The 26001-nt window shown below is 34.8% G+C and overlaps 4 protein-coding genes and 1 long non-coding RNA gene across 10 annotated transcripts in view; 2 read left to right on the top strand and 3 right to left on the bottom strand.

Annotated features, from left to right (window-relative positions):
- The window catches only part of LOC124950500 (cytoplasmic polyadenylation element-binding protein 2), a 125590-nt gene extending 111570 nt beyond the window's left edge, over positions 1-14020 (bottom strand). For both annotated transcript variants that reach the window (XM_047497280.1, XM_047497279.1), the window contains exon 1: positions 11822-14020. In XM_047497280.1, coding sequence (XP_047353236.1) covers positions 11822-12895 — 1074 coding nt within the window. In that variant the 5' untranslated portion in view covers positions 12896-14020. The remainder of the gene's footprint in view (positions 1-11821) is intronic.
- Positions 14021-14065: 45 nt separating this feature from the next.
- On the bottom strand, positions 14066-16731 carry LOC124950505. 2 transcript variants are annotated; one of them, XR_007101389.1, is made up of 3 exons: positions 16561-16731; positions 15781-15891; positions 14066-14825 (listed from the first exon to the last, which is right to left on the bottom strand). It is a non-coding gene; the product is annotated as an uncharacterized LOC124950505 (long non-coding RNA). The 2 variants fall into 2 exon arrangements; XR_007101388.1 differs by lacking the exon at positions 16561-16731 and adding an exon at positions 16067-16177.
- Positions 16732-19781: 3050 nt separating this feature from the next.
- On the top strand, positions 19782-20994 carry LOC124950476 (charged multivesicular body protein 5). Its single transcript, XM_047497218.1, has 4 exons — positions 19782-19961; positions 20055-20372; positions 20439-20666; positions 20743-20994. Exons 1-4 carry the CDS (start codon positions 19893-19895, stop codon positions 20791-20793), a joined length of 666 nt encoding a protein of 221 aa, XP_047353174.1. The 5' UTR covers positions 19782-19892; the 3' UTR covers positions 20794-20994.
- On the bottom strand, positions 20602-23645 carry LOC124950473 (tubulin epsilon chain-like). Of its 3 annotated transcripts, XM_047497214.1 has the most exons (10): positions 23275-23645; positions 23166-23199; positions 22851-23083; positions 22661-22776; positions 22407-22595; positions 22059-22310; positions 21837-21983; positions 21631-21780; positions 21372-21546; positions 20602-21276 (listed from the first exon to the last, which is right to left on the bottom strand). In XM_047497214.1, exons 2-10 carry the CDS (start codon positions 23188-23190, stop codon positions 21130-21132), a joined length of 1434 nt encoding a protein of 477 aa, XP_047353170.1. In that variant the 5' UTR covers positions 23191-23199; positions 23275-23645; the 3' UTR covers positions 20602-21129. The 3 variants fall into 3 exon arrangements, with proteins under 3 accessions (XP_047353170.1, XP_047353169.1, XP_047353171.1); XM_047497213.1 differs by having other exon boundaries at positions 23166-23645; XM_047497215.1 differs by lacking the exons at positions 22851-23083; positions 23166-23199 and having other exon boundaries at positions 20675-21276; positions 22661-22818; positions 23238-23644.
- Positions 23386-25755, top strand: LOC124950475 (nuclear envelope integral membrane protein 1). 2 transcript variants are annotated; one of them, XM_047497216.1, is made up of 8 exons: positions 23388-23607; positions 23810-23919; positions 23997-24219; positions 24297-24463; positions 24525-24740; positions 24825-24949; positions 25337-25498; positions 25596-25755. In XM_047497216.1, the coding sequence occupies exons 1-8, from the start codon at positions 23517-23519 to the stop codon at positions 25711-25713; spliced, it is 1212 nt and encodes a 403-aa protein (XP_047353172.1). In that variant the 5' UTR covers positions 23388-23516; the 3' UTR covers positions 25714-25755. The 2 variants fall into 2 exon arrangements, with proteins under 2 accessions (XP_047353173.1, XP_047353172.1); XM_047497217.1 differs by lacking the exons at positions 25337-25498; positions 25596-25755 and adding an exon at positions 25035-25270 and having other exon boundaries at positions 23386-23607.
- Positions 25756-26001: the final 246 nt, after the last annotated feature.

Genomic DNA, 26001 nt, shown 5'->3' on the forward strand with positions numbered 1-26001 from the left:
AAGCAATTCATTCGTTAACCCTACATTTCCGATAAAAGAATTCGTTTTATTTTTCGGTATCGACATACACCAATAATAGATCCATCGTAAAATCACTTTTCATCGCAAGATAGATACTTCTTAGGAAGCTCGTATAAGTTAGCCCGCACTTTGCTAGCCAGAGGCAACCTGAATCTCGGTCCTTTCATCGCTCTTGCTATTATCCTTAATCGAAATGAGCTCCTCTGGTCAAGAAAAGACTTTTAGAGACGGGCGAGAGAACAGACAGAATGGCCGTCTCGCAGACGGCAGAGGAAAGAAACAGAAAAGACGAAGAAAGAAGGAGAGAAAAAGGAAAAAGAAAAAAAAGAAAAAAGAACTAGCCGACGGTGGTGATGGTGGTGGCGATGGTGGCGGCGAGAGTAACCTGAAAGAAGATAGAGGTAGCAAGGTGAAACAGAAAGAGGGTGTAGGACGTGAAAAAAAAAGAAGAGCTCGTAATAGACCACTTTCGACGAAGCGGAGTGCAGTTAATGCAAGGAAACATTGAAAAGTCTTTTTCCTCTTCATCTCTCTTTATTCTATACCGAGTTTTCTCTGATTCTTTTTTTTCTTTTTCTTCAATCGCAAACCCACGTTGCACACTGTTTTCGTTAATAAGAAAAAAAAAAAAAATCTTGTTTAGACGATGTACCAACGACAATAACGATGAAAGTGTCCAAAATGTCTTATAAAAAAATTCATCTACTAATAAATTCAACGTTGTTCTACTTTCATAGATTGCTTTTCTTCTTCTTCTTCTTCCAATCCATGCAAACATTTCGCAACTCCTTGGTAGTATTTCACTGATAGGACTTCAGCAGAAAAGATCTCATTTGGGGATAAACCAATAAGTTTCTACAATGTTAAAATGGTTACATCAACTTACGTGAGTACATTCGTGCAAGTATGTACTTACGTGTGTGTGTGTGTATGTGTGTTCATATATATATATATATATATATATATATATATATATATATGTACATATATATTCATACATATATACATACATAAATATATGTATGAGTATATGCATGCTTGAAACGTATATGCTAACAATAAACTACAAAACAATGAGAATAACAACGAAATACGGGACAACGCGCGTAAACCCTTTTAGGTGATTAAAACTCACAAGGAAAGTATTCGAAAAGCACTTTCGCATTCACGCACAAGCATCTACAATACTGTTTCAACGATTCGGCATCGAGAAGAAAAGGGGTGATCGTGTTCTCGGTACTTTTAGCGGTTCCTAAAGTACCACTCCTTTCGTCGGAAGTTCGCCACCCGCTTTCACCCTACCTACCATAGGCTCTTCGCACCGTCGCGTCGTGAAAAAAAAAAGAAAGAAATAAAATAAAAAAGAAAGAAAGGGTCTCACGAGTTATGAGTACAGGCAGGAGCTTGGTAAATGAGCTACCAAAAAATGCTTGCCCGTATCCTTTGACTCTGACCAATTGAAAAAAATGAGCGAAATATAACGGAAAATAAAAGCGGATGATGGGATAGTAAGAAAGAAATACTACTTGACGCGTACAAATATCGCAGCTGTGTCTATTTCCTCTTTCATACTGGTTCTTCTATTTCCCTCCTGGGTGTATAGTTATTCGCTTGTCCGAGGGTGAATGATGTTTCACTGTTTCATGTTAGCAACGCGTTTTCATTACACACACACACATATATATATATATATATACAAGATATACAAATAAATGATAAATTTTATATCTATTGAAGATAATTGAAGTTGAAATCGAATTACGTGAGGTTATTCTCCTCGAAAGAGATCTCAATGGTTAAAATCCAAATAATAAAGGTACATTGTTAAGCAAGGAGGAAGAGACCGTCAAAGTTTGTAATCCCGATACGTCTCTCTCACAATGTTCTCATTTAGTTCCTTTAACAGTGGTGCAATATTTCAATCGATTCGCTACGAGAAATTCGGATGTTTCTTTTTTCGGTGAAATGACCGTGACATTTATTTGGTCAAGTCCGGTGGGTCAATAAAAAAAAAAAAAGGAGTCAAAAGAAAATGAAAAGAAACGAAAGAAATATACATCCAATCCGGGAATCCGGGGATATATTTTCCGGAAGTAGAGGGGCACGAAAAGTAGGAAACACATTCCTGAAGCTTCGACGTCAAATAATCGGTCCATCTCTCTTCACTGGGTACGGGCGGAGGTGCAAAAGGTGGCCCCACCTTTTCCACCGGCTCTCTTTTCTCGTCTCTTTCGAGCAACCTGCAACCCCCAGACCGCATGCTTGTTCATCCCTTCTCTCTTTTTCTCTCTGACACACAGACACAGACAGAAATATACAAACACACACACGCAAACGCACACGTATATACACATACAAAAGCTTTTCTAACTTCTACCCTCTCCTTTTCTCGTTTTCTACCACTGAGCGAACCCTCTTCTTCCCCTACTCCTACCACCGACTTTACCCCTACCCCTTAGCGAATCACTCCCACTTCGTCTTTCCAGTAAAGCCACGGATGTTCTAGCTCGGTTCCAACCCACTTCCCCTTCCTTCCTACTGAAAGTATGCATACAAGCACGCGCGCTCGCGTTCACCTAACACCTACTCATTAACGAAAACTCACACACGCGAGCTCGTCCGCGCGCGAGTTCTCTCGTGCGTACTATCCGTCTCTATCAGACCCACAGCGCACGCCGTATTCTATCTCTCCCTCTCTTTTTCTCTCTCTCTCTCTCTTTCTCTCTCTCTCTCTCTCTCTCTCATGCTCTCGCACAGCACTGTGGAAAATCAATATAGGGAAACCAGGAAGCAGCAGCAGGGCGTCGACAGCAATCTCTGTGCAGCCTCCAACCCTGTACCGCCCTTCCTCTCTCCCACTCTAGTAGTCTGACCGCTCCACCCCTTATTTTACCACCCCTACAAAGATATCTCGATCCTCTTCTGTTTCTTCTTCCTTTTCTTCTTCTGCTTCCATCGTTCGTTTATCTCTATTTCATGTTTATCCATGACCACCAGATTCGTTCTCACGAATAACTATCGGCCCGTTTTCTTGCCCCACATCTTTCTCCTTCTCTCTAATATCTTTCTATGTTCGACTTTTTTTTATTTATCTCCTTTTTGTTTATCCATCTAAGCTCCGTTCTTGTTTAGTTTCCTTTATTATGAATCCCCGTTCGAACGGTAAAATGGAATAATTTCAATTTACTACCCTTATCGACCGTCCTACTATTTTTGGGGCAGCGGCGGTGCTGCGCCGCAAGTGCTGCCCTCTTTTCTCGTTTGTTTATCCGCGGTATAAAGGTCAGAAGTTGTTCCACTTACACGAGCCATACCATTGGCTTCTTGTTGCTTCACCCTTCCTCCTATTCTCTTTCTCTCTCTTTCTCTCTCTTTCTCTCTCACTCTCTTTCTTTTTCTCTCTCTTTCTTTCTCTCTCTCTTTCTCTCTTTCTCTCTCTCTCTTTCTCTTTCTCATTACTTTGAACTCTCCATCTTACTTGTAGTATGTCATTAAATGAAATCGCGAACAAACCTATTCATTGTTATATATTAATAGATATAAACCAACTCATACGTATTATACATGAATCGTTTCTTAATACCTATTGCCAGTCATGAACCTTGAACGATGACACTCTTGACCACCATTGATTACCGCCTACCCAACCATACTATCACCAAAGTCAATACTATTACCACTTCAACTACCATTCCGAGCGTTATCGTCGACGACGTAACACATCCACCCCTCCAGCTAGGATTTACTGTGCAAATTTTCTACCACGTCAAAGTAGGGAGAATGCACGAGGAAAGGAAATGCCAACGGATGACTGAAAATTGGGTGATCTGGAAGGAGTAACGAAGAAAACATTTCAGTATCGTAGGATCGTATGAATGGGGAGCCCCGAATACTTATAGTATAATTTTTATATAATTTTTATTAAAATGGAAAGAAAAAAAAAAAGAAAAGCAAAAAAGAACTAGACAAACAAAAAATGACTAAACGTTTTTAAAAATGCATTTCACGACATAACGAACTGGTGAGAAAGATTTTTTCCTTCAAGATCTAGACTCGTCTAATTCGAGAGGCAAGTCATAATTACGTGCGAGAAAGCTTCAAGGACCGAAGACTGTCGCAAAGAGAAGACAAGAGTACCGGAAGTTACAGAAAACTTTCTTTTTCGCACTTCCATATCTTCGTCTAGACATGGTTGTTCTTGTGTCTATCTTCTCTCCCTTGTTCTATATACGTTTTTGTACTCAACAAGTCCTTTTTTTTTTACACCATGTCTCGTCTGACGCACAATCTAGCGTATACGTACACACACATGCACGCACGCACGCACGCACGCACACACACACACATGCACACACACATAAACACCTGAGAGGCACATAAGTCGACCTCTCAAAGCTCAACTGTATCTCAGAACATAGAATACGCACACGCATGCATGCACTCATATACGTATTGAATTTGCATGAGGTGCTATGTGCTTTACAAGGTGTGTGCTTTCACCACGACTCCTGTGGTACATCCATTAGACTCCGTAGAGGAACAATAATTATTATGTTGGAGGGAATACTACTAGTGGCATCAAGGGTAAAGATGTATGCGTTATGCATGTATATATTTGCAATAGAGAGAAAGAGAAAAAGAGAAAGAGAGAGAGAGAGAGAGAAAGAGAGAAAGAGGGAGGGATTAAAGTTTGAATGGGAGATATACGAAAAGAAGTGAAACAAGACGAAGAGGAACACAGAGAAATGAGGAGAAACTCGAACGAAAAATGCTGAAGTGTCACCGACAATACTGGAAGACCTTTTAACGTATATTATGCAAACGCTACTTCCTATTCTTACTTTCCTTTTAACGTACCATAAGCTGTTAGGGATACATTCCGTACGTGATTATATCAATAATAATATCGATTTAAAACCACTTTTATTCTTTGAAGATAACATCAATCGATTGAACATATTATGAGAAGTATAAAAAGAGAAAGAGAAAAAGAAAAACAAAGACAAAAATAAAGAGAGAAAGAGATAGAGAAAAAAAGTTTCAGAATACATTTTTTATCAGCCCCAAAGTGAACACAAGAAACACGATAAAATTTCTCGAAAAAGAACCGCGTCATCGTAGGTCGATAAAATTGTGTTCTGGAAGGCTGATTTCCTTCGCGTAAGATTTATAGATAGCCCCCAGGTCCGTCTTTCTCCCTTCCCTTCTCGTTGAAGAAATCTGCTGACCCGAGGGGTCGATGCGGTATTGCCGGAGTGAAGATCACCGATAGAGCGAGGGAAGGGTGTGGAAGAAGAGTATACAGGGCAGACATAGCGTAGCCTGGATCCCTAGGCGTGTACGAAAGAAACGATTCCAGTCAGCTAGCGCAAAGTAGGTCACTTCTCTCTCTCTCTCTCTCTCTCTCTCTCTCTCTCTTTCTCTCTTTCTATCTCTCTCACTCTCCAGGTTTCCCTCTATCGATAGAGTAGGACACAGAGAGTTGACAGAAGAGAAAGGGGTGGTGCAGCAAAACGTACAGGGTGGTAACACTGCTGCGGCATAGAACGATGGCGGCAAAAGGGTGGAGAATGCGGAAAACAGTGGCGCCAGTAGTCGCTTCTCCACTGCAGATGATAGCGTACCTGTGATTGCGCTTAATTATATGAACCTACGTGACCGAACATGCATTAGGAAAGCCTATTCCGTGCTTTACAGTTACTTATGAAAACTTGACACCATTACCAAGTTATTGTTTATTTTTTTCTGGATATCTAACCTCGACAAATTTTCCATCTGAACTTTCTCCGTTCATCGTCCACGACTCGACTTCAAAAATTACAAGACTTTGTTTTATGATCGATAACATCGAACTTCCAACGTAGACGAGAGAAAATAACAAAGTTTCTAATACAAGACCATGTTTACGTCCATGTAAAATCTAAAGAAAACCTACTTTATCGACATCTAAATATACTTTTTGCAATCAACACGATCTATCTCTATCCAACGACACGAAGTACGAATAACGAAGAGTAATCAAGGATGTCCCTAATAACGCTCGGGGTATCATTAATCAAGCTTCACTAGCTTCGAAAGTCATTCTCGAAAGGTGACACGTTGTCGTTCCGAGGGGATCGTAAAAGTTGCCATAAACATTAGCCTGCTTCATCTCCGTTTCTTTCAACGGCAAATAATTTATGATGATATCGCAATTGCGTGACCCATATTCAGTAATTTCTAACAACGATGTAGCGAGATAACAATTAGAAATTGATTGTTAGAGCTAACTAAGCGATAAAAAAAGGCCTTACGAAGATCCATGAAAAAGTATTCATGGATTCCAAGAATCCTTGGCTAGACCACTTCGTGCGGAAGCTCTGCGCGAAAAATCTATATCGCGCGAAAGCAGAGTGGTGACCTATAAACCTCGTACCGGGTCACTTCGCACCGGCGCACTCCCGAATTCAAATAGGGCGGATCTTAAAATCGGGCTAATCACTTGGGACCTACTGTAAGATTCCTCTGGAGTCCTACTTTGTATTTTTCGACGTTAAAAAGGTACTTTTATTTCAAGATAAGTTTCTAATAAAAACATAAGAAAATGGGTCGATAACGATGCCTTTCGTAACGTATATTTTTTATGTTATATGTTCGATTACTTCTTTTTTATGCTATACCTATACATCATTTTATCCCGTAAATTTTTTAATAGAACGATTTCGTGCAAATTATTTAACCTTTTGCATTATAAGGTCATCTATGTCATGAAACAATATTTTATATTTTTCTTTAAAACTTTTGAATCGCCTCTTACATGATATCTCATTTACGTAATTAATAAAACACACAACTCAGTAGGAAAACTTTATTTAAAAATTACTTTCAAAGTATATATGTACCTGTATGTGTGTGTATGTGTGTACGTATGTGTGCGTACATGACATATTAAAAATAGAAAAAATCAAATCAAAGTTGCTCTAGAAGAGACTAGGAAAATAAATTAAAGAGCAAAGGGTTAAAGAAAATAAAAAAGAACCAACGACCGTATCAACTGATAAACGATATCGATATTAGATTATTAGTGCTTCCGCTCAAGGACGAATTACTATTAATTGACGCGACACGATTAACATCTTCGTCGAGCATGTAACATATGATACGAAGATGTTTTTCACGACTCGCCGCACCTAGAGCAGAAGGCATAAATAAATTTCGTCGCGTTCCCGTGTTAAATGATTTATCGCGTCAATCTGTGACTTAAAAATCGAATAAAATCTACATAATAACGATGTATAAAGGTCACGTTCCTATCTTTATAATAATAATAATAATAATAATAATAATAATAATAATAATAGGAAAAAATCAATGCTTTCTATCCCGTTAATATTGTGATCAGGGTCCTAGATAAGAATAAAATGTTATCCTTCTCTAACGTTCTCTTCCAAATTTTTAACAGGATATAATAATTATTTATAAACCAATAAAAAAAAATTTCTCGAAAAATATTTCCCCATTATATGTATATACATATGTATATATATAGATACGGGACGCATTGAACTAAATTATCATCTTTAATCGAAGTAGTCCTTTTTCTCTTTTCTTTTTCACAAGTCAAAAGAACAGCCTTTAGGTACATCCAATGCATGTTCACGCCTACCAGCTAAATAAAAAATAAAATTGATCAAACTCGTACGGGCGATGAAGTACTCCGAGTTAACGCTCGCTTATCAATTTTCCTCGTTTGGTTTACCAACGCATCAGTTATTCTCGCCCAGCGTATTATCTCTCCCCGAAGGCGTTTAGGCAACCGGCATGTGATTATAGTAGATATTATGTCAGATCAATCATGCGCTGGAGGCCTACGAATATGGGAAAATTGGAGGCATGTAGTAAATCGCTCCAACGTCTCGTTCCATCTTGCATTGATAATAACAACCTAAGTTATAACGTATATATATATATAGCTATATATGATATACACATACACACACACACACACATATATTATATCACACATATAACATAATCTTGATAAAACAAGCACCCTTTCCGTTCGTGTACTACATTTAATGTGTCGCATAAAAAGGTCTCCACGTTCTTCCCAGCGAAAACTTGACAGAAACTAGGACAAGGTTCTTTTAATACATCCAAAATCTAGATCGAGATATCGAATCTCTCGAAAAATTTAGGATTATAGGCCGAAAAATGTCTTTAAGTGCTTTTAATCGTGCACGTTGCATTCCAATTATATTCGATCTCGTTCTCGCGAACAAAACAAATGTCAAATTGATTTACTTTTTAATATTATATTATCGACTTGTTTGATCGACTTATTCATGTTAATCATTAGACTTTTTCATTAACGAAAATTATAGATTTCAATAATTACGGATGGTTATGTACACATTTTTATTTAAATATTTCATATAAAAGATATAAAAATAATTTTATCGTTATAGAAGTTATTTTAATCTATATTTTAAGAAAAAATTAACTTTCTAATTAATTAATTATTACTATTAATATATGTATATATATATATATATATATATGTATCTATATTATATAGATCTATTAATATAGATGTGTATCTATTAAAGAAAGTACTATATACAAATTTCAACATAGGACAATCGGGTTTTTGATCGAATAACACTGTAAGATATATATTTCGCGTTCTTTCATATTTACATCGAATTTTTGTATATATATGTGTATGTTTATGTGCATTTGTACGAATACGCGCACGCGCATAATCAGAACGTATGCACTTGTAACGAGTATACGATGTACAATTCCGCACTATCGACGAGTATACGACAACGAATGGGTTTCCTTTACCTTAGCCGAGCGGCCTACTGCACGTGTCCCGATTCGCTCTTCCAAGGTGAATGACGAACGATGAATTATCGGACTTCAAGCTCGCCGCCATTTCTTTGCTTTGTTAAAACATTCTCCCTCTCTCTCTCTGTCTCTCTCTCTCTTTCTTTCTCTCTCTTTCTCTTTCTCTCTCTCACTCTCTCTTTCTTTCTCTCTCTCTTTCTCTCTCTCTTTTTTCTCTCTTTCTTTTTCTCTCTCTCTTTCTCTTTGTTTAATAGGTCACACATTACCCAGTCGTGTTCGTTCCATTCCGTGAACGATTTTCTAGCTTATCGATATTAAAGCTTTTCTACACAGGAAACCAAGATATTCGTCATGATTATAATGTATGTATGAATGAACGAGGAGGATCGAAATAAATGTTTTTTCTAAATCGGATGAATATTTTTTTATATAAATTTGTAGAACGAGTAACACGATGGTAAAATGAGATAAATAGAGAGAGAAAAAGAGAGAGAGAAATATCAGATTTATCAGAATTTGATATCTTCTATCATATTTCTCAGGGATTTGTATATATATACGTATATACATGCATATATATATATACATATATATGTATGTATGTTGTATTTTGTATATTGTATATGTAATATATTGTATATATATTCTATATATAATATAATATTTATATATATATATATATATATATATATATGTATATGTATATGTGTGCCTGTGTGTGTATGTGCATATATATATATATATATATATATATATATATATATGTATAACATTATATATTATAGATATTATATATATTAGAATTTTCATTTTCGGATCTTTTCAAATTAGAAAATAATTTGAACGTGTATTGTCGTGTAAACTTCGTCAAATATTATATTCAAATTCTATTTAAAACTTGGTTCTACAAGGTTTTCAGTTAATAATCGTACATACATTTACGAGTCGATCGATTCGTCATACTTAAGGTCACTAGTATCGATAAAGTTTGAGAATTATTATATGCAAAGTAAATTTTTCCTTTTCTTTTTTTTTCTTTTCTTTTTTTTCTGTTTTAGTATTCTTCTTTTTGCTTTCTTAATATTCATATCACATAGATACCTAATATGACAAACGTTTCTCTATAGTGGCTCAAATGCGAGAACGAATGGAACGTAATTGCCGTTGATTAAACAAACTATGTGGTATCTCTTGCGAGAATTGAAATTAATATTTCGTCGTTTCGAAAATTATTTCAAATCTTCTTATTTCTTTTTCTCTTTTTTTTTTTACCTTTAAATAAACCGACGGATATTTAATATTCCATAGGACGACGGGACGAAAATTAAGATGGCTCATATAACGAGACCTGCCATTTCTCTCTATCTCTCTCTCTCGGTATAGTATGCAGCTCTCTATTTTTGACGGAGCGGTTGAAAATAGCTGAGCTTAAACTTCTGCTAGACACACTCTCTAAGCATTTGTACGTGTACACGTATGTATGTGTATGCGTTGAAGCAAACGACGGCATATAGGAATTGGGTCAGAATTCAACGACGAAGTGTCTCTCTTTCTTTCTTTCTCTCTCTCTCTCCCTCTCTTTCTCTCTCTTTCTCTCTCTCTCATTCTCCCTCTCTTGAGCACATTTCTTTCGATTTATCGATCGGATTTATTGATTCTTTACACTACGTTACCTCATCGAAAAATCATTGAAGCTCGCAAAAATTTTCTATCTTCAATCTCTCTCTCTCTCTCTCTCTCTCTCTTTCTCTCTCTTACTCCCGAGTTACTAAGTTCTAGTTTTCTAGTGAGCATCGTAACGCGATACACGTAATTTTCAAGTAAATTCTACCAATCGAGCAACAGCGGCGACCTCGTTCGTCATGTCGTTTTCCGTTCTCCATAGAAGGGAAATATTTCACGGTCGGATTTTTCCAAGACGGAGAGGGAAACAGGGAAATTGTGAAACGAAGAAAAGAATATGTTTCGTATAAAGGCAACGATGTCACACCAAGAGCACAGAGTAGCCGTACCGACTGTTGAAACAGCCGTTGCACTGTCTAAATTTAAATACGAGTCTCTCTCTCTCTTTCTCTGTCTCTTTTTCTAACTCTCTCTCTCTCTCCGTCTCTTTCTCTCTCTCTCTCTCTCTCTTTCTCTCTCTCTCTGTCTTTTTAACTCTCATACTAGTTCTCTTTCTCTCTCGCAAATGCAGTAGTTGCATAACCTGGCATGAAATACATGCACCAGCGCAACCCACGGAAGTCAGACCCAAGCGTTGAACACCTTTTCGAAGAGACCTCACGATTATTACCGTACCACCACAAGCTGAGAACGCGAAGTACACGCTCTCCTATAGCTATATCTGTGCTGGACGATCGATAACGCAATACCACCCGACTAAAAAGTCAAAAGAACACCTACGCCGTCGCTCTTGACTGCGTAACGTTGAAAATAATAGTCTTTTATTTTGCCTAGATTTATCCTAATTTTGTGTTCTGATTATTGAAATTTTTAGATTTTCTACATAATTCGAGAAAGGTTAATGAATGAGTTTACGGAATGTTTAATCAAAATATCTATCGTCAATGATAAATTAGTAATTAGATGACAAATAACGAGTTCTCGATTAGTAATAAATACGATTCGTTGCAAAAGACATCAATGGATCGATGAATTTTCAATTTAACATGAAATATATGTCAACATATATATCGTGTCTATGCATAGATGACAGAGTGCAAAAATATCATAGCGATGGAAGGAAATCTACGTTAATCGTACAAACAATGCATGAATACGCAACGTTTCAAATGCACCTTGAATCACTAAGATGAATCAAAGTCAATGAAATAAATTAATGAAAACCTGGAAAATGAACTTAACGAAATGAAGTTAACGTAAATAATTTTGGAAACTTATTTAAAAGTCTGAGAGGTGATAAACAATAAAAAAGAAACAAACAAACAAAACACCTATGAAGATTCACCTGCTGAAAGGGCGGTAACTGCAGTAGGTCCCTCTCCTCCGTAGTAATCTCGAACGTTGGCGCCGGCTGAGGTGGATAGATATTACCCTTTCCAGGATAAGACGTGCTCCTGCGAAATTGCCTAACTGGGCTAATGCAGGAAGGATGAGCAGCAGGTCCAGGATGTCCCGGAAACGTGGGACTTGGTTTCCTTCCTTGAAGGCCAGCGACAGCTGCAGCAGCAGCGGCAGCATGAAGAGAGGAGTGCAGAGGTGGTAGATTGGGAACGGATCTACCGCGGCTCCAAGGAGAAAGACCTGGACTTGCGACGGCAGCGGCCGTTTGAGGTCCTCCGCCCCATTGTTGTGGTGCTTGAGGCCCACCCGACCACGCGGCATAACTTTTACTGGGTAGATATACGCCTGGATGTGAGGTCGGCGGTGGTTGTTGTTGTTGTTGTTGGTGTTGTTGTTGCTGTTGCTGTTGTTGTTGCTGTTGTTGCTGTTGTTGTTGTTGTTGTTGTTGCTGAGGTGTGGATACAGGAAGGCCATGCCTGGTGCTCGGGGCACCAGCCGCGTTACCGTGTTGTTGTGGAAAATTATGACTCGCCGTGATCGCTCGCCGAGTACTCGTCGAAACAGCCGCAGCTGCCGCCGTGCCGGCAAAAAGGCCGGCTGGCCCTCCAGTCGGAAAATTTTGAAAAGCAGCAATCGAGCCGTTTACCGGCAGAGCCAGACTCGTGGTATCATCTGCCCAAAGACTCGGCACCCTAGCCGGATCGCTAAAACCTTGAAGGGCTGAGGTCGTGCTACACGCAATGATCTCCTTTTCCGTTGAAGAGGGCGTCGTCGGTGTTATAGCGATACTCTCGACCTCAACCGCGTCCTTGGACTTCTCCTGAGGACCACCGACGTTATCGAGGGCAGCGCTCGGCGAGAGGGGCGCCGGCTTTCCCGTATTCTGCTTTTCTATCAACAGATCGTCCTGCATGTTGGACGTTGTCAGGGCTATGGTCGCGCTTGAGCTACTACCGATCGACGATTTTGGCCCGGACAAGGTACTCGAGAAGAGACTCGTTGTGCCGAAGTCCCCCATATATCACCGGAACTCGGCCCTCTCTTCTTGTATCCTATACTGTCCTCTCCTATCCTGTCCTTCTACTTCTTCCTCTTCTTTCCTTCTCTTTCGTGTTCCTCTTCTTGCAAATATACGCGAGTATTTCGTGTCCAGGCGCAAACGAAAATTGGTTTCGAACCGACTCGTCGTTGTCGTCCTGTTGACGCCGCGGACGTCGTCAACGCCGAGCCGAGCTCGCGAGAGACGGCTATCGATCCACGCCGCGCGCGTAAAAACACCCACGAATCCCGGAAGCTGAGCGCGCTACGGCAAATCTTTCGATTCTCCTCGCCCTTGCTGTATATCCTTCCTTCTTTCCTTCCTTCCTTCCTTCCTTCTTCCTTCCTTCCTTTCTTCCTTTCTTCCTTCCTTTCTTCCTTCCTTTTTTCCTTCTTACTTTACTTCTTTCTCTTATCTTCACTTTTTCCGTAGTACAGATCTTCGTCCTCTAACCTTCTACTTTGCTACTTCCACTTTCTACGTAAAAAAACTTTAGAACCGAGAGCCCGGCCGAGATCCACCGATACCACGTCGACCCGATGGCATTTCTCTGGCCTATCTCTTATCTCGTGCGAGCAGCACTCGATCCTCGTCACTCATAATTTTCACCAACACCAATTTTTATAATTAATCTCGTTTCCCTTTTTTCTTCTCTCTCTCTCGCTCTCTCTCTTTCTCTTTCTCTCTCTATCTATCTATCTATCTATCTATCTGTCTCTCTATCTATCTATCTCTTTCTCTCTCTCTCTCTCTTTCTCTCTCTCTCTCTCTCCCTTTCTCTTTTTCTATCTATTTTCTTTATCTGTTTATTCTTCGATTGATCGCACTTACCCTAGCGTCATCGACATAACTCTCTTCTTCCTTCTCCTCCTCGACAAACGACACCGCAAGAAAATAATCACACCGAAGTAATCCTCCCTTCGTTCGGTCACTCGCGCACTTCTCTTTCGTACCTGGACGCTCTTTGGAGAGCGTCCTTGCCGTGCCGAGGAGGGATCCGCGCGAGATACACGCGGCACGGTACCGTCGCCGTCTACGGTCGAACTTGGACGAGCTACTACGACGACTCCTCGTCGTTGCACACCGTCCTCCTCCTCCTCCTCCTCCTCCTCCTCTTCTTCCTCCTCCACCTCCACCACCTCCTCTTCCTATCTAGCCCTTCCCCCCCACCGCCCCTCCGCGCGCGCTGCCCCGTATCGTTTACTCGATCGATCACCGATAAGCCTCAACGCGAGTCCACCTCGCGATGTAACACACCGCGGAACACGCAGCACACCTTTCAAACGTACACGATGACGGCAATGGTTCTTTGAACAGATTCTCTTGTCTATCTCTTTCTCGAAAACAAAAATTTTGCTATTACGAATCAACCGAAGACAGAAAGGAATGAAAGAGGAACGAAAGAAGGGTACGAGCGCGTTACTTTTTTTTTTATCTTCCTCGTAGCACCGAAACGAAGAAAAGCAACCAAAAAAAAGAGGGAAGGGAAAAAAAGGAAAGAAAAGAAAAGAAAACAAGAAGAAGCTTATTTTTCTTTTTCTCTTTTCCGTTTACTGCAAGCTAGCGACTTGTTCCAGACAACATAATTTCACCCCCGCCGCGTCTCTTGGTCGATTCCGAAGTTCCTCGTTGGTGGCGGCGAGTCGCAGTTTGCTCGCCTTTTCATTCTACGTCGTTTTTGATAAAGAGTTCGTAAAAAGTAATGTGTTATAAAGAAGCTAACACTTCGTAATCCTCCTCTGCCGATCTACAACCCAACCGACATGGTCCGTTTCTGTCTCTCCTCTTTCGTATGACTTCTTCTCGGAGTGATCAAGAGAAAACGAGATAAAGAGAGGGCGCGTGTGCGAGCGTGCGAATGAGTGAGAGAGATAAACAGAACTTGCTAGGAGCAAGCGAGAGGGCGCGCCTGTAAGAGAGTGAAAGAAATAGAAACAGAGAGAGAAAGAGAGAAAGAGAGAGAGGAAAAGAGAGAGAGAGAGAGAGAGAGAGAGAGAGATCGAGTGAGAGGGAGCTAGACGGGGTGGCGAACGAAACGATTCGACGACGGTGGCTTTGGTGGGTTGTCTGTTCAACTCCTTCTCAAACGTAATACGTCTCATGCGTTATCGTTGTGACTTTTTCAACACTCTGCCGACTATTCTAGGTCTGACCATACCACTGGATCGACCACAGAGACCAACTTCTTATCGTATAGAGTAGCACGTATAAAGGTTCCTTAATGTAACGTGTAAAAAAAGAATTTTTACACCTTCTCGAAATAATATTCACTGTCCTCCATTCTTTCTATTTTCTTTTCTTCTCACCAGCCTCACCGTCGTCGTCGTCGTCGTCGTCGTCGTCGTCGTCGTCGTGTCCGTGTTCGTCTAACGTCCTTCGAACGTTCTATTTCGTCGTCTTCGTCGTTTCTCGTTATTCTTGTATTTTTGATAAATTGTACTGTTACTCGCTAGTACGATAACTAGCTAGTTGCCTATCTGTTTGTCTGCCTGCCAGCCTGCCAGCCTGCCTGCCTGCCAGCCAGTCTGCTTCCTTGCCTCCTGCCTGGCTGCTTGCTAGTTCAGTCTAGGTGATAGTGACAGAGGTGGGGTGCTGCTGGTGGTAGCGTTGATGGTGGTACTTCTTCTGTCTCTCTCTAACACGTTGATGCGTCGCGCGCCGACGTTGTCCACGCACGCGCCTTGAATCACGTTGGCCCACCGTCGCCTCCACCAAAAGCACCGATGTAGTTATCTCTATCTTCTTTATGCTACCTCGTGCTAGTTGTCCTCTTCCTCTTTATCTCTCCTTCTCCCTATCTCTCTCTCTCTCTCTCTCTCTCTCTCTCTCTCTCTCTCTCTCCCTCTCTTTGTGTTCGCATTTACCTCCGCCCACGCTTCCTCCATGTCTTCTTGCCATCAACGTCGCACCTTTCGAATCTACAAGCTCTACGAAAGTTCACAGGACCGGAGACGAGTCTTCTTCTTCTTCTTTTTCTTCAATCACAAAAAATTAAGAATGAATGTTTTGCAAGATATGGAATATTTCTATGTTTAAATCTTTTTTTTATTTTCGAGAACGATGATTATTGTTTTAATAGAAATGATCAGGATTCCTAGTCATACGTAATTGAACTTGGAATTCAGTATGTACAAATTTACATGTACGTACGTGTATATGTATATTTATATATGTGTATATATACATATAAATATATATATGTATCACTTCGTACACCTGTCGTAAAAGAGTCACGCTGATAAGATATCGACGATGCTTGCTGCCGTGCGTACATGTGCGCAAACGTAACGGTAGCCTGACAGTGGAGTAAACAGACAAGAATGATGCAATCGTTCTGCTCGAAAAGCGGAACGATTCGAGGACAATGTTGGAAAATATAGAAATCGCTATTTAGATTTTACGAATTAACTCGATCAGTTGAGCACGTAATTCTCTTGAAAATTATTTTGGAGAAATCATGATAAAAAATAAATTTTCTTAACATTTCAAACTAACAAAGTTCTTTGAACTTTGACGATAGGATATATCTTCATACTTTCTTTTTTCGTTGTGCTGAAGAAAAAAACACACTGTTATCGAACGACACAAGCTGATAAATATATATAATTGTATAACTTCGAGATAAATGTCTTAAAATGTCTTACGTGTTCATACATTACATTATATTTTTCTTTTTTGCATTTATTTATATCGATCCTAGTGTAACGTTGAGTAAACAACGAATTAGAATAAGAATGTTTTTTATCATTATAATAGATACAAATTTACGAGAAAAGAAAAAGTTTCGTCGGTTCTATTGACATGTTACTGTCTCAGCACAATAAACTACATTACCATCAAAAAGAAGAATGCAACGCCACTATTGTAAAGAATCATAACTAAACGTGCGTTGAACGTATGCGTATCTTACCATTAAACTGTAATTTTCTATCTTACCGACTAACGATTAGAAATTAATTACGAAATTAACGAGTATCGAATAAACGTAGAAAAAATAATTCAAAAAGTTAAGATGGCCATGTTACCATCAACTTTGCAATTAGATCGATTGGCAGCTCATTTCATTGCTCATTTTGGTACATACAGTAACATATTCGATCGAAATGTATACACACAATTATTTCTCTAATTGTAAGTATTAAAAATGAAAACGAATATATCAGATGAATGTATTGTATTGTGTCAAGGTAAACACATCATAGTGATAATTATTTGACTTTACGATGACCTTGGAGAGTCCTATGAAGATCACGTTTAAATTTTTAAATTAAATCTTATATTCTTTTAACTGACACCAAACCGTTTTTAAAACACTACCTACACATGTGTTTTGCATAAGCCATTGTTGAGTTATTAAGCTTTATATTATGAGCGTCGTCTACGTCTCATTGTTAAGAATACATTTACACATTTTCCATTGAAATGACTCAATTCAATTGTTTTTTTGTGTGCTAAAAGCACACAAAGTCTGAATGAGCTACAATTTAAGTACTTACTTCCCGCAATGTACATCGCGGTATAATGCTAAAAATTTAAACATGATCATCACTAAGCTCTCCAAAGTCAAATAATTATAATTACAATGTTATCCCTTGATATCATATAACATTCGTCCGAAATATTTTTTTACAGTTTTAATAGTTTCAGGAAAATAATCACGTATATACATTTAAAGCGAATATACTGTATACGAGTGATTCTACAAAAATAGAAATTTTTTACAGCTTTTACTTTCTTATATTTTAATTAACATTAAATTGGATTATATTTTCAATACAAAGGAAAATAATAATTGTAAGTACATAGGTAAATAATGAAAAAACTGCCGAAGAATAATGTATTTGTTTTCAAAAATTATCTTATAAGAAATTTTTAATATTCTGCTGTGTCAAAAATCCATCAAATTACAACATACCGTCGTAAAATTTTTATAGAATTATATATAATTTTTTAACATGTTATAACCAATTTACATTAGTCATTGATATCAGTAACAGTTGTATTTATTTTATTAAATTCTGTTTTATTGATAAATAATACGATTAAACTTCATCCCAAGTTTTAATTCTCAATTTTCTAACGTTAAAACTATTTGCATTGTAATATCAAATAATACGGTCTCAGTGAAATAGCCACTTGAAACGTATGAATAAGTTTGAAGAGAAGTTAGTACGCGTCATAAGTTTGGCGACGAGTCGTTATTTTTGTTCATTCCTTTTCGCATAATCTGTTGGTGAGCATATGTTAGATCAGTCAACTTTTCAATAATCTGGTAAATGTTATTTTAAAAGTTTATTATTTTTAATAACTTTCTTTTAATGTAAATTATGTATAAATTTTAATTTCAAATTTTCAACTATTTAAATTCCTACAATTCAAATGAGATTTTTTAAACTTATAATTGCAAAATTTTCAGACTTCTGTTCTCAATCTTCTAGATAACGACGTGACAAAGGAATGAACACTAAACAGAGGATTATGATAAATGTATACTAAAACGAATGTATTTTTATGTTTAAAGAGCGTTTCATATTGTTTCCTGATAATTATTACTCTGCAAATTATAATCAAATTTTACTCAGTCAGAATTATTAGAAAATGGCACAAAGAAAAACTAAGTAAACAATAAATATTTATTATTTTTTGAAATCTTAAGAGACTATGAAATAATGAAAAGCATACAATATAATTTTATAATAAATTTAATTATTACTTTACAAAGATTGTTAATTAAAAACAAAAACTTTAAAATTAATTTATAATAACAAATAAAAAATAATAGTTTTCTTGATTCAATAAATATTCAATCAATATTTACGCTATTATTTTGTATACACAATTGATATCTTGTAATATTTCAGATGTTAAGTGTAAGATTAACAGTTCAGTTAATTAGCTCAGAAATGTAGGGTATTTTATTTCGTACCCTTAAAATATCTAATACATGAAATCATGAAACTTTTTTTAATAAATTTTTTTTTCTTATTGCTCCTAACAAACGAGATATTCAACTGGTCCTTAATTTATAAAAAGAAGAATTAAATAATTATGAATTGTTAAGTGACCGAATATTTTGGAGACCTCAAATTTATGTTTAATTTTGATTAAAATTTAATATATATAAAACAATAAAAAATGAAGTATATATTTTCGTACGTATGTATACTGGAATAAGTACTTTAACATATTACAACAAAATAAATTCGGTAAAGACATGATAAATAAGTATATGAAGTGATAATTTTTCAATGACTATGTTCTCCGAATATTTATGAGAGTAATTGTAATTTATTTATTGTGATTTTATTTATAATTAAACGTGATAAGTCAAAAGATGTAAAAATAAAGTTTAGTATCTGCATTAATAAGTTCGAATTTATTATCTTTTTATTCCTTAAAAATCTTCCTATCTTATTTATACGAAAGCTTGAAGAAGTTAAGAATATAAAAAGGAATAATTTCATTCTTACAACTTAAACACTTCCAATGGAAAAATACGAAGGAAATGAAAGAAAAGTATCAAATGAGATTTCCATTATATCCATTGTTACAGTTGTATATTATTAAAACAGATAATATTTCGTAATATTTAAAATGTTCATTAATTAATCTGATTTATTTATTACAAATTATATATGAATTAATAGAAATAAATATCACCAATCTAAATATTATCACTAATATTCTATTATTTTTAAAATATCAATCTCTTTAAGAATCAATTATTTTACTTTTATTTAATAAGATTACAAAAATTAAAAAATGTGTCTTTTTGATGGACCATTTCAAATTCTTCAATTCTATTAACTAACCGCATGCGCACTATGTAATTGCATAGTGCTGCCCTCATCACTCAATCGACGATTTTATACTTACTCCTTGAGTCATACGTTTTGACGTTCTATAAATCTAAGAGTACGTAAGAGTACGTAAGATCAAAATCAGTTTTTTTGCACTTGACTGGTTATAATAAAAAATGAATAGGCTTTTCGGACGTGCAAAACCAAAAGAGCCATCTCCAAGCATTACTGATTGTATTGCTGGTGTAAGTGTTTTTAACTTAAAAAAAAAAAAAAAACAGGTTGATAACAGTATTTATTTTGTGATATTTTATATATTATTAATGATTTTCATTTAGGTGGACAGTAGAGCAGATTCAGCTGAAAAGAAAATAGCACGTTTAGATGCCGAATTAAAAAAATATAAAGATCAAATGGTCAAAATGAGAGAAGGCCCAGCAAAGAATGCTGTCAAAGCTAAAGCCATGCGTGTTCTTAAACAGAGGAAAATGTATGAAGCACAAGTAGATAACTTACGCCAACAAGCATTCAATATGGAACAAGCAAATTATGCTACACAAACATTAAAAGATACTCAAGCAACAGTGGTTGCAATGAAGGATGGCGTTAAACAAATGCAAAGAGAATTTAAAAATATAAATATAGATGACATCGAGGTATGTTATTTTTATATACATATAATGATAAAAACCTGAAGTGTCAATTGTGTATCTCTTACGCAGGATTTACAAGATAATTTGGCTGATATGTTAGAACAAGCTGATGAAGTACAAGAAGCAATGGGTCGTAGCTATGGAATGCCAGATATTGATGAAGATGAACTTGCCGCTGAATTAGATGCTCTTGGTGATGAAATTGCTTTAGATGAGGATACATCTTACTTAGATGATGCGATCAAAGCACCTAATGCTCCTGATAAGGAGCCAGGTTCTAGTTCTGTTAGGAACAAGGTAATTATTTATACAAATATATATTTATTTCTTATTTATATTATTATACATGTTTATTCATCTAATTTGTTTTTAGGATGGTGTGTTGGTGGATGAATTTGGATTACCCCAAATTCCAGCTAGTTAATTCATTAATATGTTAAGTTTAACGCATAAATAAGTGATACGTTAATGTTGATTATGGTCTCCAAAGACAAGTAGCTTATATAATATAAATATGCTTTTGCAATATCCTTAAAGAGATAAAAGAAACTACAAACAATTAATTAGATATTTTATATAAGAATTAACATTCTTATATAAAAAAAAAATGATTTTTACTTTATACAATTATTATAATTTTATTATTACAAAAAATACACTATTTTTATTGAAATTATTTTATGTTAAACTATTTGATTAAATTAATAAATCACTTACAATACAATTCCTTGTTATTCTAATGTTTCCACACGTACAATTCTTAAAGTGTTTGCAATCGTGAAATATGCCTTTGTTTTTGATTTTGAAGCTCCATGTAATGTTCACATAAATTAAAGATAGTTTCTTTGCTATCTAAAAATTGTGAATTTTCAAATCCAGAAACTTGGGAATAGTGGTGAACATGTGCCTAAAATAATAGACATGATTAGCAATTTCTGTTCTTTCAACTTCATTTGGAAAGTTGGAAAATAATTATACTAAATATTTTATTATCATTATTACCTTTCGACGATATAATTTTGTAAACTGCTCAATTAAATTTGTAAACATAAAAGAAATAGCTGAGGTATTAAGCAAGCACAACAGAGATGTTGTATGTCCAGGTGGAGGTACTGAACATAAACCTATTTTTATTGAATTCTTACTCCATGGTGTAAATTTAGCTTTACTTTGAAATCTACAAATAATAATGCACATTATATAATATTTTACTACCTATTAACATATTTATATATAATGTTAAATGCTAACAAAATTATACTTTTCAATATTTCGTTTCATGCCAGTTATAGAAAATTGTCCTCTTCCAATATATGCGGCACTCAAAACAACAGAGCCTGGCTGTAGTGGATGTACTTTAGTCAACTGGTTATTCCGAGACAATGCATTAGTAAACAGCATATCTTGAAGCCTTCAATATTTTTAATCATGATACACTTATATAATGATGCTTAAAAATTTACTTACTTTGAAGCATCTGTAGCAAAAAATTTAGGTGCTGTCAAAGCTATTGGTCTAACACTACTAAATATATAATGCATCTTTTGATATGGAACAAGACTTGTAGCTAAATCACTGATGTCTATATTTAAATTTCCAGGAAATCTGGAGCCACTGTAAATAAATTAATTTATAACCTATATATGGTTGTTCTTTTTTAAAATTCATATAATAGGAAAAATTTATTACCTAGTCAAATGAAGTAGCATATTAACGATAATACTATTCATATCTTGAAATGGTAAACACAAAGCATTAAAATTAGCCTGATCTATATTATCATTATTCCTTATTTGAGTTTCACATATTTTTAAAAGTGCATTATTTTCAGCTGGAAATACACAAGTAGCATGTTCTATCAACTCTCTTGTCGCTAACAATGTATTGTATGGACCTGTAATAACATCTTCCATGCCTGCAGGATATATGCAAGACACTAATCTGTAAAACAAAAAATGTTTTTATTAACTATCAAAGGGATATTATTTTTTCTATGATCAATAGTATATTTAATCTAATATTACTAATATTACATACCTATCTACATGAGGATAACTGTCGCTTAACATTTTCAAAGTTGCTGTTCCTAAGCCAGAACCAGTTCCACCAGCAACAGAATGCAAAAGTAAAAATCCACCTAGATAATCACACAGTTCAACAGACTGCCTTATTACTTCTTCGATTCGGTCATGATATTCTGTACCATGAGTATAATATCCCATGGCCCTTTAAACAATCATAATCATTATTTGATATTAATGTTTATTTTTCATTTACCCATTCTACCTTACCAATTATTTGCAGAACCAGGATAATTTGTCACCGTACAAGTTCTATTAAATAATTCACGTAATGGTCCTTGTTGAAATCGCTCTACAACACTATCTTCCATATCTATTAGAACGGCCTTCAAAGATAACTTAATGTTATTTTATTATTATGAATATTTCTGAAATTTTTAAAAATATAATAATACAGCACCCTAGCTTTAACTTTAGCTGCATTCAATTCTGCTATTGTTTTGAAGCATAAATTATCTGTATCTCCAGGTACATGAAAAAAACTATAAAATCCATCCCATAATGCGTCTATATTCTTAATATGATTTCGTTGTATCTTAAGAAGATTGACGAATCTATTTTTAATTTGTATACCATATTCGTGTAAGGCTAAAGGCCAGAAAGCAGACCCTATTTGATTGCCGCATTGACCAACTAAAATAAATAATTAATATAATAAAATCCAAAATTATCTTATAACTCTTATATAATTGAAAAAAAACTAAATTACTTTTACCTTGTATTGTTATAAACTGACTCATTTTACATTTCTGAAATTCAACAATTTTATTTTAATAGAATACTGCACCTTATGCGTTATTTGTAATATTTCAATAATTGTTTACAATTTATGATACGTTCGCGCCAATTTTGATTATATAAAGTGTGAGTGGTTAATAATCGATTTTTCTCTTATTCTCGACATCGTTTCTTGCAATTTCTCGAAAGTCTTATTCATCAGCGCCAGCTCGAATTTCAAATCTTCTATCGCACAATTCAGAGTGCCATAAGTTTTTAAGAGAGCGGTTTATATTTTATTAAAAAATAACTGATCGATGTGTATATATATATAAGAACATATATAAAAATGAAAATTATAATCAGTATATTCAAAATCATTTTTTTTCTGATAAATTTGCAGAATTTCTCTGCAAGATGTGCTGTTCCTACAGATGCAAGTGAGTTTTATATAACCTATATCATATTATACTTTTGATAATTTATGTTATTTAAGAAAGTAATAGAATATATCGTTATGTATAATTTTTTTACTTTTATATATATATATATATATATCTTAATATAAAATAAATTAGAAATTCTAATTACAATGTGTACTGATAATAATTTTCTAATATTACAATTTCTTTATTTATCTAGTTCACTACATAGAACCGGGAAAAGTCATTGTAAATGATAAACCAGGACTGCAAGTATTCTGTCATAGAGCAAAATCAAAATATCTAATAAATATGTGGAAAACAATAACGGTAAAACCAAATTTATAAGTTATGAAACAAATCTTTCAATATTACATAATAAAATTATAAGAAGTAATGCATTACAGATGAATTTAGATATTAACTTGGACACATATGATTTATATGATGGCAAAACGCCTCAAGAAGTTTTTGAAAAACATGAAAATAATCAGCGATTCTGGAAGTTTAACTTTTTTGGTACAAAAAAACACAAATTACTTAGAATTAATCCATTTGAAACTACTTGTATTGGTGTTTATATTCATGAATATGATGGATTACGATATACTATTAGTATGACTCAAGCACGTAAGTTTGAAATTTATAAGTATATAATATAAATGTGTTAAAGGATATTTATTCATCATTTGGATTGTCTCTATTAGGTGTAGATATTGGGGAAGTACTAATGGCTGTGGTAGGAGTTATATTATTTTGGTCAGCTAGAAAACTGAGTCATAATCCTTTATTCTACTATTTATGTGGCATTAGTCTTGGAGTTACAGCTTCTCTTTTAGTTTTAATATATTTTACTAGTAAATTATTTCCACGTGTAAGTATAAAAAAAATATTTTCTAAGTACATTTTATATTAATATTAATTTTATTTATCAGGGAAAATTTATGTACTTAATGGTTGCTACTGGTTGGTCAATGTCTTTTTACCTTGGTCAAATATTATGGGAAAACGCACAATTGATAGTATCACAGTACATAGAATATGTTATGTGGTATATTCTAATAACTTCACTAATCAGTTTTCTTATTTGTTACCGTTTTGGTCCAGTTACTAATAAGAGAACAAAACAGATTATACAATGGTTCTTACAGGTTCAGTACTCATATAAAAGACTATTAAATTAAAAAGTTTTATGTTAGTTAATATTTCGTATCTTATATTACTTTTATGTGTAGGGTTTAGGTTTACTATTATTCTATTATAGCAGTTATTTCTACGAAGCAGCATTTTTAAACTGCGTAGTACTCGTTATTTTGTATAATTTTCCAATTACTACCATATACAAAGGAAAACAATACTGGTAAGTTTATTATATAAATACATTTAATGTTTTAAATTATATTAATTAGATTCATTAACTATTTTTAAATATTAAAATTTTGTAGTCATAGAAACAAGGCTTCCAGAAAATATCCAAAATATCCAAAATATCAGCATTGACTGCCTTTAAAATTTCCATTCGCATTTGTTTTTACTTTTGGAGCATATCAATTGTTTTTAACTTCTTCCATATTTATTCTTAATACGAATAATACATTAAAGATATATAATCATATAATCATATTGCATTATATTTTATTATTATTTTGTACTATTTTAATAAAGATTTGTTACAAATTATCAGTTATTTTTCAATCATTTATCAATAAATAATTAAGAATATATTCTTATATTTATCTTATATTAGGAAAAAAATGTTTCCTGAAAGGAGAAAATTATTAACAGATAATGAATACCGTAAAGAGGGTATACAAGAAACTAAAAAGGCTTTAAAAGATTTACAACAATACTGTTCTAGTCCTGAATGTAATCCATGGAAAACAGTTTTAAAATTAAAGGATCCCATAAGGTTTAATATATTTTATGATTGTTTATAAAACTTATAGATGATAACGAATTATTTGTTATTATAAATGCAACATATAAATAAATATATTACGTTACAGATTCGCAAAATTTATCGAAGGAGATTCACATTTGTCTGACGAAGAAATAAAAGAACATGATGCGGAAATTACAAGAATCGTCGAAGAGTACGAATATACGGACGATGATGATTTTTGACATAGTCTTTTCTTTATATATATGTATATATATATATGTATAAAATATATATAATATATATATATATATATATATATATATATATATAATACATATAATATATAATATAATGTAAATATATATATATATATATATATATATATATATATATATATATATATATATATATATATAAAAGAAGAATACAATCACGTGGTTGAAGCAAGTACGAAATGAGACTGATTTTGTCACAACGACAGAACGTTTATATAAATAAAAAAAATAAGCGTTCGAGATGAGCTAGACAGA

The sequence above is a fragment of the Vespa velutina genome, chromosome 7 (assembly GCF_912470025.1).
Source record: "Vespa velutina chromosome 7, iVesVel2.1, whole genome shotgun sequence".
In the NCBI taxonomy this organism is placed as follows: domain Eukaryota; kingdom Metazoa; phylum Arthropoda; class Insecta; order Hymenoptera; family Vespidae; genus Vespa; species Vespa velutina.

Excerpts from the sequence above, each read along its gene's own strand:
- LOC124950476 (XM_047497218.1), top strand. The coding sequence starts at position 19,893 with ATGAATAGGCTTTTCGGACGTGCAAAACCAAAAGAGCCATCTCCAAGC. Across the intron at positions 20,373-20,438 it reads TAAATATAGATGACATCGAG|GATTTACAAGATAATTTGGC; the intron begins GTATGTTATTTT and ends TCTCTTACGCAG. Across the intron at positions 20,667-20,742 it reads CTAGTTCTGTTAGGAACAAG|GATGGTGTGTTGGTGGATGA; the intron begins GTAATTATTTAT and ends ATTTGTTTTTAG.
- LOC124950473 (XM_047497214.1), bottom strand. The coding sequence starts at position 23,190 with ATGAGTCAGTTTATAACAATACAAG. Across the intron at positions 22,311-22,406 it reads AGTTATCCTCATGTAGATAG|ATTAGTGTCTTGCATATATC; the intron begins GTATGTAATATT and ends TTTGTTTTACAG. Across the intron at positions 21,547-21,630 it reads ATGAAACGAAATATTGAAAA|ATTTCAAAGTAAAGCTAAAT; the intron begins GTATAATTTTGT and ends TATTATTTGTAG.
- LOC124950475 (XM_047497216.1), top strand. The coding sequence starts at position 23,517 with ATGAAAATTATAATCAGTATATTCAAAATCATTTTTTTTCTGATAAAT. Across the intron at positions 23,608-23,809 it reads TGCTGTTCCTACAGATGCAA|TTCACTACATAGAACCGGGA; the intron begins GTGAGTTTTATA and ends TTATTTATCTAG. Across the intron at positions 24,220-24,296 it reads TATTAGTATGACTCAAGCAC|GTGTAGATATTGGGGAAGTA; the intron begins GTAAGTTTGAAA and ends TGTCTCTATTAG.